We start from the raw sequence: 11,788 nt of genomic DNA, 5'->3' as shown, positions 1-11,788 counted from the left end.
AAAATGTCCCTCTATATCAGAAACTCATTATTTTGTAAGCAACTCTACGAATAAAAGGTACCCGATCCAGGAACATCTAACATGTGAACATTCGAATGTAATATATTTAATTTCATGCAAGAAATGTCCCAAACAATATGTAGGAGAAACTAAGAATAATTTACGAACTCGCTTTAATGCTCATAGGTCAGACATCAAATTAAAGAAAGACAAGCCTGTTTCTAATCATTTCAACCTCGACGACCATTCAATAGACGATCTCACCCTAATCCCAATTGAGCGTATAGAAATTGACTTGCCCGAAGATGAAACTACCAAATTCCGTCAATCTAGGGAGGCCCATTGGATTGAGACATTGGATACAGCAAGACCTATAGGACTAAATATTCATCATAATGTAGGCATAGCACCCTTTGTTGTCCCGTTTAATACAACCAGCAATCGAGCAAGCAAGATAGTTCATGCCCACTATAAGAGCCTTCAAGAGAAATTCCCCCATGTCTATAAGCAGAAAATGATAGTTGCATATTCAAAAAATAAGAACTTAAATGATAATATTGTTCATAGTAAACTAAAAACAATCAGTACATAACAGATACTATACTTCTCGCCCATCGGGCGAGTTATTTTTTCTAATTTCAGATCAGAATAAGAACAGAAGAAAACCCAATATCAAGACCCTCAATCCTAATTTCTAAATAAAGTGTCTGCTCCACCCTAGGCCTGTACATTTGGGAGAATGAAACCATCCCTTCCCCGAAACCTAATTTCTAAATAAAGTGTCTGCTCCACCCTAGGCCTGTACATTTGGGAGAATCAAACCCTTCCTTCCCCGAAATCCAACCTTGGGCATCGAAAAAATCATCAGATTCGAACTCGTATAAGATCTTATCAACTTCAATGATCACGACAAGTTTAATCAAAATTGATCTGAAATTATTGCATTTATTGCGTTCACAAAGGCCAGATTTTGAAGGGTTTTAACTATGGAGAGGGTCATGACACCTCAAATTAACGATCAATGAAAAATTGTTCAAAAACTTAGCCAAGACTCCATCAATGTAAATGATCACACCAAATTTTCATTTAAATCAAATATAAAACCTCTTGTCATGGGGGTCTATAAAATTTGATAAAATTAACGTTGTTACATGACAGATAGTAGAAATACTTGTAGTAAAGTAATGCCTGAAACACATATTTTAATCTTAAGTATTCGTAATTAAAGTATATAGGACTCAGACCACTAAAATTATTTATGTAAATGATTGTACGAATGTAGTCCAGGCTATTTTTAGAAATCCTTTTTCTCTCTGCCTTTTGGGTTTCTGCATTCCTATTTTTGACTGATTTTTGGTCTAGACTTGGAATTTGATGTCTGAAATTGCATTTTATTTCAGAGAGATTTTCATGTGGAAGGATAATTCTAAAAATAGTCGTTTTTTCGTCGGTGACAGTCAAGCGGATGTTGATAAAATGTAAAGGTCTACTATCAGTTTGGCTAGCTCAAGATTTTCATGGTCATGATATATTGAATTTTTGTCCAGAAACTAAGTATTGGCCTGGCTTTCATGTGACATATTGGAAAGTTTTCAACGAGATTTCTGGAAAAGTTATTGAAGGTTGAATTTCGTGATTTAACATGGAAACAGGTGGCAAATGAATTAACGGTTTGAGTCCATATAGGCCAGGCGTCGCGCAGAGAGTTACTGGTCACTACGTCATAGAAAATCCGGTATGTGTAAACGCATTGGTATTCTACAGAGGATGGTTACAGACGATGGTGAAGCTAGGTTTATTTGTAGATTAGATATTTGAGTGAAGTTAAGGCTCTTCTTCCCATAAATTATAATCCCGAATTAAAATCGAGAATAAGAAATTAAACAAGAAATTAATTCAATACTTGTTTTCCTTCGATAATCGCGGAAATCGTTAGCTTTTGTTATCTCATAGTTAATAAGTAATATTATTGTACACATTCAACCTTAAAGGACGAAGTTCATTTTGTTACTCAGTGTGAGTTTTACTCTGACGGAGTAAATTTGTGGAATCTAGCCGTCACTTTCTGTCCAGATTTTGCTACTATGGACCCCATCGACCAGTTTATTCACTTATTTCGAAATGAGGTCTATGTTCATGTCCTAGCCGCAACATGTAATAAGATGTTCAACCGAAGAAAATCTATTAATATTACTTAAGGAAGTTTTGATGATTTGACGCACCTTTTGTGCGCTACATTTTATCTACGATTTTATATTTGTGTTAGGGTGTATTGAGACGAGTCTCAATGAAAGCACTAGCCTAGGTCACAGAGAGTGTTAGGGTGTATTGAGACGAGTCGTTGTGTTAATGTTTGTGTGTTATTTTCTTTTTTTAGTAACGCTGTGTCTCGTAGGCTCTGGAGGCCGGATACTGCATACATTTGTTCTAAATGTTTGATGGTTGTTTTTGGTTTTAAAATGTATTCAGTATGTGACACATTAATATAAATATTTCTTCTTCTCCTTCTATGATAAAACAGGCTTGGCGCTCTTAGTCAATTAAACCAATTATCATGTTTACTTAGATCTCTACTGCTGACAGATTAGGGGTTAAGAAATATAATATGTGAAATCAATTCAGTACTTAAGGCTCTGTCACACATCATACCCAGCGTATGAAACATTTGTCGAATGCGCTGCCGTACCTCAAATACGTTATTGATAAGATTTGTATATTATGCTAAATAAAAGCACGGTAGTATGCAGACCATTTCTAGCCTATAAGTCAGCAGTTAGATCTACTTTTTTCTAGATAAAAAAACCTGACCAGCCTATCTCTTTTGTCGGATATTCTTAAAGTACCAGTGTGCGCTTGCGCTTCAGAGAGTGCATTATACGTATATCCTTGTCGTAATGAAGAGATTGAAAGAGGGATAATTTTGAAAACCAAATGAAGTACATATCAAGAATATTTTACGGAGGTGGAAAACTAAAATAGAAAACGAGTTTTACTGGCCAGTCAGCTATCAAAAACTATTATAAACTTGAAATTAGTTTTTCTTAGGAAACCACAAAATACAAATGTGACGTGTACAGCAATTTGAAACAGGTGCAGTCATAGTGATCTTAACTATAGCTAACTGTATCACTTAAAAATTGACACACCGACAGTATGTGTCTACAATTACATTAACCGTCAAACTAAACGGCTACCACCCTTTGAAGGGAGTAACAGAAAATGAATAATAGTCAAAGTTACTAAGACTGCACATTATTTGTTTATACCGGTTTCTAAGAACTCGACACGTCAAATCCAAATGAACAAAAGCATAGTATTAAATTAAATCATAATAAGCCTACGTGACATAAAAGTAAATGAATCGTTATTTGCAATAATAAAACAGTGCTCAATACAATTGTATAGCGATATAGAGATACAAATTAACATGTATATTATATTGGGCTATATTTTTAATAATATGTTGACTGAAAGTACATACGTGAACTATACATTGTATATCCTTATTCTTTTGTTTTCCTTTCTCTAATGAACTCAATAACCTATCTTCACAATAGCTTAAGTCCATGCATATAATGTGGCTCAATTTCACTATTAATAATTACTTGGTCATTTCTAAAGAGTCGAGAACTTATGAATTGAATAGGCGATATTCTTAACTTACTCGATATGCTCAAACTGGTGTCATTCTATGTTTAATGCTTCAGATATACATGTACCAGTTCACAAAAAGATTGGTAATGTTGTAAATTAAGGCAAAATTGCATCGACGGTTCTTATAGTAAGCAATTACAATGTGTGCGGCCTAATCACAAAAATCATAAAAACTTGTTCCAATCGACACGTAGTGTACTGTAATGTTCATGTGACATATTGCTCTCGTTTTTCCTTTAACTGTACAAATGTATCCAAAGAAATTAATGTCTTAATAACATTCTCATGCTAAAATAATTTCCCAGACTATGGCCCAACTCAAAAGGGGAAAGGTGTGTCACAGAAACATAATAGCGGGATAAAATCGCTCAATGTGATATCAAGAGCAGAGTTTTAATGTGTATGCTTCTGAAATAGCTTAATTACATTTAGTAAAGTCGGTAACCATCCTAGAAATTCTGTTGACATTATACATGTCACTGTTAAAATAGTTTACACAACACACAACAAACTAGCAACAGACTAGTGACATTTACCAATTAAACTTGTTTTGCCACTGAGCATCGAAATATTTTAAGTATATACTTGAACACTGCGGAGAACGAGATTTAAATGCACGTGGGTTCAAATTATGAAAAACTGGTCCTTCATATCCTTGTCAAAGATAAAACTTTCGCAGAAAACATCCACCTTGCAGAACAATTCCCGAGTTGAGAATAAAAACAAGAGGTGTGGTCCAAAGAAACTTACAAGAGGTGTAGCCCAGAAAACACAGGATATATGATTGAGAGCAAACCCAGGAGATATGATTGAGAGTTACCCCATGATATATGATTGAGAGCCACCCCAGGAGATATGACTGGGTGCTACCCCAGGAGATATGATTTAGAGCTACTCCAGGAGATATGATTGGGTGCTACCCCATGATGTATGATTGAGAGCTACCCCATTATGTATGATTTGGTGCTACCCCTTGAGATATGATTGAGAGCTACCCCATGATATATGATTGAGAGCTACCCATGATATATGACTGAGAGCTACCCATGATATATGACTGAGAGCCACTCCAGGATATATGAGTGAGAGCCATCCCAGGAGATATGATTGAGAGCTCCAGGATCATCTTCACAGTGTAAATCTATTACAAATTGCGTTTTACTAGGTCAAGGGAGAATAAAAACTAACGATTTAATCAGTTTAATCAGAGACTGGATGCATATTAGAAGATGTGTTGACGATTCATCCTGTGCTGAGCCAGGTTTTTGATACACTTGAACAATTGATAAAGTGATCGTTAACAAACTTTTATATATACTTTTTATATATTATATTTGTAACTGTGAATACAGGCGAAACAGATTAACGATTATCGTCATTTCATATCGTTCTATTTGTATTGCACTGCTAAATGAAATAAATATTGTGACGAAACAAACGTGACGAAACAAATGGGTCACATGGTAATTAACAACAGCTGGTGGAATCCATAACAATCTAAATGTTAATGATAATTTAAGTCCGGTCATGTCCTGCGGTCTTATTAATAATTGAGTGAATAATTTAAATAATATCAAATAATATCTATATGACCGAATGATAGGATAATTCAAAGACAGACCGTGAAGAGTGCATCGAAAATAGCAGACCGAGTCTCATTTTTTTGTCTTATCCGAAGTCTTAAAGTAGCCGCATTCCACAACAATAACAGTAACTTAAAACACACAGAATATGTGGAGGATTAAAAGATTAGTAACACTCACAGCTCATGTACCCATCATAATTATCCGTATTTGAAATTTTATTGATAACTCGCCATTTTTAAGACTCCGCCATAATGTAAAACGGTTACATACTGGATAATCATAAAGTATCAGTATATCGAATTTCCTATTGTAGATTTTATCAACAATACGATCAATTACAAGATTAAGAAAAAAGAAAAGAAACGATCAATTTTCGGGTGCTCCATATTTCTGCAAGAGTTATAAATGAAAAAAAAAACAATAATAAGTGGAATCGTGCAATGTGCGTAAAGTTTTGTTACTTTTGATATTCCACCTTTGAAAATGTTGAACAATGGACTGATATAGAGCCGAGTCCGAATAGACAATTTATTTTACAGATTTACAAATTTCCCTTTATTCGTAAATATAAATTTGTATAATGAACATGTAATGTCATTCAGAAAATGTCCCCTTGAGGTAAAGTTAAAAAAAAAAAACGAAGAGAAATTGTTCTTGGACTTTTAGCCTAATTCTTCCCAATTTTGACATGATAAAGCCAGACTATATCATATTTTGAATTATTGTGAAAACTGACTCTTAAGTTTTGAGGCGTATTTTTGTGTATGAAATGCTCTGATATATATCGATGGCAATTACCCAAATACATCTAATTTGCCTCTAATCACACTACTCTGAAATATGACATTTGAAAGAATTTTATAAAGTTCAGGATATTTACTTTAATAAAAAAAATATTGAAATAATCTTTGACAATTTCAAACTAGATATCAACATGGTTATGCATATTACGACATAATGAACGCAATTATGCAATTCTACTACAGATAAGGGGCCTGCTAAAAAGGGTGTGTCATTTGGCTACAACCCTCTCAGGCGCTTCATAGGAGGTTTTTGCAATAACTCCTACACAGAATTGCCGCAGATAAAATTCAGCCTCGACAGTAGTCCCTCCATTGAGTCAGTCTGCCCCTCAAATTGTACCCCGAGTCTCGAGAGGCTGACGCCGCCACCATTTCCAAGTTTCATGCAAAGTAACATTGGACAAGTCATTACTAAGTCGGCAATGTTCATGTAATAATTACCGATTGCGAACTTGACAAATATCACATAAATATACATGCACATACTAAGTTTCATCAGGGTCGTATACAAACTGTCGAGTTTACGTAGTGCTTCTCAACCGTGGTCCATGTGCACCCCTTGAAGAAATTTGGAAAAGGGAATTGGGAAATAGAGGGAAATTTGCCAATGTAAATTGCAAGTGTGCCTTTAGCACCATAGCAGGCATATTGATGAAGATAGTAAGGCTGTCTGGACGTGGCTATCTACGCCTGAAATTAACCAAGCTAGTTTCAGCTGTTAGGTACCTTGTTTGTTTAAGAACACTAAGCAATTACACTGGTAATTTGATGTTTAAACAAATTCATCAAATTTGAAAAAAATTAACATATTTGGACTTGAAAGGTATCTCAACAATATAGACATGCATACAAAGTTTCATCAAAAAAACTGTGTAATGTTGAAGGCAATATGCGTCTACATTTCCACGTGGACACCATTTCAATAACAGATGTTGATGTAATTAAACTTACTTCAAGTTATAAATGATTATGTTCAGAGTAAATATAATGATATATACATACATAGACTACTGTAAATAAAAGCTGTTACATTGATTAAGAGGTTTTAATTTAAAAAAAAAAAGTTTTTTCTATAATACTTTACTCTAAAAGAAAATGCTAAACGCCATCCATATAAGGATAGTAGATCTCGATTCCGTTCTTTGATGTGTATGGATAGATGTACGGTAAGTTTTCACATAGCTTTGCTTTGTGAGTCAGTTCATGAAATATCTTCTGTACTTAATTTGGACTCTCTTGGCTTCCTTTCAAGACTTTATTCCGTAAAAATTGTTGATGTTCGCATAACGGAGCATACAAGAGTCCATATGGACATCACTGCTCGGTTAATGACCCTCATTATGATCGTTTGAATCACCTTGACTATCATTGTCCCATTTTGCAAGTGTTAAATTTATTATCGTCACGTGAAGTTAAGAATCCCTCTATAATCCAATAAATCTATAAAACTTGTAATATATTTCTTTTATTATGGCACCTGGCTAGTCCAACGGATGCCTTTATACTCTTATTTACCAAGTTTTTTAAGTTTAATGTCCTATTCCTTTAAAATGAGAAATTCATGACCTACGGATAGTGTTATTGATAGAACTAACACCAACAAGACATACTTTAGCTGTTATGAGGGGGAGTACAGTTATAGATTATCATAACCTGTATACAACAAAATATGAGAAAAATAAGTACAAATAAGTAACATTTTTAATAAATAATTTTGTTATATATACCAATCTATTTATATACAAAATTTTAACATGTATATCAAACAGTGTATTGTTTTGTTTTCATTTCTCCAGCGTTTATAGTTGACTGTTATCATGTTATGACGTCTATGTAGTATTATTACAAACACAATTAAGTATATTATGTAGTCAAATATAAATGAACAAAAATATCATCATTGTACGGAGCCCCTAAGGCGCAATTGTAAACATATTTATTTATTAATTTAACGAAATAACGAAATAATAAATAAATATGTTTACAATTGGGGCTCCGTATTATTGTATGCTGTTCTAGACTTTATTTCAATAGTTTAATATGATGTATGGTACAGTTATATAGTTTAATAATAATGATGTATGGTACAGCTGTATATGTTATTATACATGAAAAAAAAAACCTTTTTACCTAATCATTGCCAAGAGATCTTTTCAATATATAATGAATACTGCGTTTCGTCAAGATCTGATAAAAATAATATTAAAAAAAAGTATTCCAGGGAAATAAATCTAAAACCTGTCATCCAATAATTTCCAACTTCACACTTGACCGAGATAGACAAGTTTCATTTACATTCTGATCGGACCAAAAATATCATATAGATCTTTCATGTCTGGAAGGCCAATTTTCCAAAACAAGGACAATAATCAAAAACATTTAGTCCAATAATTGCCAAACTTAACCCATGTTCCTCTAGCTTGATAATAACATCAACTTTACCACGATCTAATAAATATGTGCATACATAATAATTATACTCCCATAGAAAGTTTCATCAAGATTAGATAAAAAAAAAGATAGTGGACCACAGCCATATACGCCCACCACGGCATGCGGATGGTAAATATTCAATACTTTGAGGCAAGGGCAATAACTCTGCTTCTAACGGTCGAAAATAGCTCAAATTCGAACTTGATATTCGTTTTATGAATATGTATACACATACCGAATTTCATTTGATTCCATCAAAAAATCTAGTTTTTAGAGCGTTTACAAGCAAATGTTGACGGGCGGGCGGACGGACGGACAGGAGTGCCGACAATATACGTCCACATAGAGAGATATGGGCGTATAAAAAACCGTAGTCTCTATCATGTGTACAAATGCAATGAATGTGGACAGAATGCTCAAAATGGGCGGCGGTATGTTGGAGTATGAAAAGCGTGTTTTAACCAAAACTGGCACATCAAAGGGACAGATGCAGCATTTCTAGGGGTTGATTTGAACCTTGAATGTACGTTAATATTATTCAGAACTACAAAAACTGTACGGAAATAGCATAATTCAAATAGACCTCAAAAAATAAATTTTAATGTGCAAAGATGAAGTTGGACAGAATGATTGGGTCTACTGTATGCATATGACGTCATTAACGGATATTGAAAAACAAAAACTTCTGAAAATGCTAATACTATATGAATTTAAAGCAGAGGTGTTCTAATGACTTGGAAAAAAAAACAGTTTGTCTCACATGTCCATAATTAATTCATAATGAACAAAATTTCAATGAGTGACCGATCAAGAAAGGTCAAAAAGTATTTTCTTTGTTTATTCAGACTTTACATACATGAACATTTATGATTGGTTAAAACTCCTAATTATATGTAATAAGAACATAATGATATCATTAAAAATACATGATAATTCATTAGAAACAGCAATTTATCAAACAGATTGCTTAATTTGACACTTAAAAATAAGGAAACCCATCTTTAAATAACTTTCAAACATTGATAATTCTGGACACACATGGATTTGAAGGCTCAAATATCGACGGTAAGCTGTGAACAATATAACTGATTTATTCACGTTTCTGAGACCAAGGTATGATTTACTTCCGCAAATACCGCATCTGTCCCTTTAAAGTTCTGGAAATCCTGTTTGTTGGTAGTCCCTAAAATGGCGTTGAGGTGTGACTATTGTATGTCAATGTTTCGACAACTGATAAACTCGTCATAAAATATAATATGTTTATCTTCAATAAAAGAAATTTCTGTATCATTATGTAGAGAACACTTCAGAACGCTTCATACAATTAAGGACAGTATGCAATTTTTTATGACCACAATCGTCTTAAGTTATACTAAAAAATACTTGTGCTATTTATATCAATGTATCTACTTGATCAAACTGAATTTATTTCAAAAGAGTTAAAAAGGTGTGTACTTTTTGTTAAGTAAGCAGCTTAGCTCGTTTTCGTTTTAGGCCTCATAAATACCACAAAGCATGTTGTAATAATAACAAGGAGGCTCGATCATTAGATTTCTTCAAAGAACTTAGTCATTCTACTTGTTTACATACGTAAAATTTATTATTATATACGGTACCAAAAAGTTCTATTCCCTATCAAAAGTACTAAACCGCTTTTCTGAAGCAGGCAAGACAGAAATATATGAAACCAAATCTACTAAATAGGTTATAAGGATTGTAAGGAGGTTTTCTAAATAGTCAATTTTCATTTTCATAAGTGTTTGATGTCGTCACTAATCGCGAAATAATATGCTTCATCACATTTGGCCCTTCCCGATTAGTGACGTCATCACTTGGTGTCTCCCGTTTGGGCTAATTCACGTTTGGGCTAATTCACGTAGCTAATTCACGTTTGGGCTAATTCACGTTTGGGCTAATTCCAGCTAGGGCTAATTCTCATTTGAGCTGCTTTGTTGTCTGTGATTGAAGTGTGCACAACTGAATAATATCCACAGCTTGGTGAATTCAATGATAATTCGAAAAAAATCGAAAATTCAATGCCATCAATCAACGCCTAGTCAGACAAAGAAGCCTGTAGTAGAGTTCCTAAGATCTGCTGGCCATCTTTTGTTGAAATTAGTATAACTTTGTTATGTTTTGCTGTATTAACAATCAATGAAATTTTAATAATCCCTTTAAGAACACTTAACAGAAATAACTGGTAGTATACACATTACATAACGTGAACTTTGACCTTATTATTATATTTATAAATATTTCTAAGATAATATCAGACATATTTAAGAGTATGCAAACTTCATTGCTATTGAATATTCAGCATCGCCTAACTTTGTTTTAAAAATTACTGCAGGTGTGTTAAAAGATAGTAAGTCTAACATGTAAAGGATGTATAACTTGACATATACGATATATATAGCTTCAGGCATCTTGAATTGTTCTAATATGTCGACTATTGTACTTATATATAAGAGCTGTATAAGACAATTAATACTTACGCAATCCACGAGGCTCTAAAGGACAAAATCGTTTGATTTTCACTCTCTTTTGTGGCTTTTTAACATCCATATGGATAGTTTTGTTTTTTAAAAAGGGGAATAGCGTTTGATATTTTCTCGTTACTGATCCACTACTATTACTACGAAAATGAATGTTTGGTACATCTATAGTTATATTTACAAGATTCCCATCACTGTCTTGATCATAATTATACAACTCAGACATGTTGTCATTTTTATCCACAGAAGAAGTCGTTTCCGCTGGTTTCCGAGCTTCCTGCATGGCCCTGAGAATGAGATCCGAGGTCCGACTGGCGTAAATTTCACTACGCAGCATTTCACTGTGTTGTTCTATGCTTGGTACATTTTGACGCATTAATGTAGCGATACTTTTTTCGAGCTGTCGTAATTCCTGACGGTTTCGAATGTTCCTGGAACGGGGATTTCGACTACCGTGAAATCTACCGTTAAATTTGTGATGAACTACCAATATCTGAGATAAGGTAATCATGACTAAGACTATGCACAAGGCGAGAATGACTACCTCTCCTGAAACAGGGGGATTATTTTTGCTACGTTTGTTCATGGTTCCGTTTTTCCCCCCACAAAAGCGATTCCGACCGACACAGATCACAACGTGATATTATCCAAAACAAACAACTATTTACACCATACTGACGACACGATATATCCTGAATTTTCATTTTCTAATCACAATCGACGACATCAGTAAACCTAAAACACATGGTCAGTGAGGAAATAGAAACACACATATATTTATGATCTGATAATAGGTAAATAGAAATCCAATAGACGA

The 11,788-nt window shown here is 33.9% G+C and overlaps 1 protein-coding gene across 1 annotated transcript; it reads right to left on the bottom strand.

Moving 5' to 3' along the window:
• Nucleotides 1-10,101: 10,101 nt before the first annotated feature.
• Nucleotides 10,102-11,557, bottom strand: LOTGIDRAFT_161076 (hypothetical protein; the record flags this gene model as incomplete). Its single annotated transcript, XM_009056316.1, has 2 exons — nt 10,102-10,133; nt 10,972-11,557. The coding sequence occupies 2 exons, from the start codon at nt 11,555-11,557 to the stop codon at nt 10,102-10,104; spliced, it is 618 nt and encodes a 205-aa protein (XP_009054564.1).
• Nucleotides 11,558-11,788: the final 231 nt, after the last annotated feature.

Source organism: Lottia gigantea (assembly GCF_000327385.1).
Source record: "Lottia gigantea unplaced genomic scaffold LOTGIsca_27, whole genome shotgun sequence".
In the NCBI taxonomy this organism is placed as follows: domain Eukaryota; kingdom Metazoa; phylum Mollusca; class Gastropoda; family Lottiidae; genus Lottia; species Lottia gigantea.
This window is presented reverse-complemented; position numbering and strand designations above follow the sequence as displayed.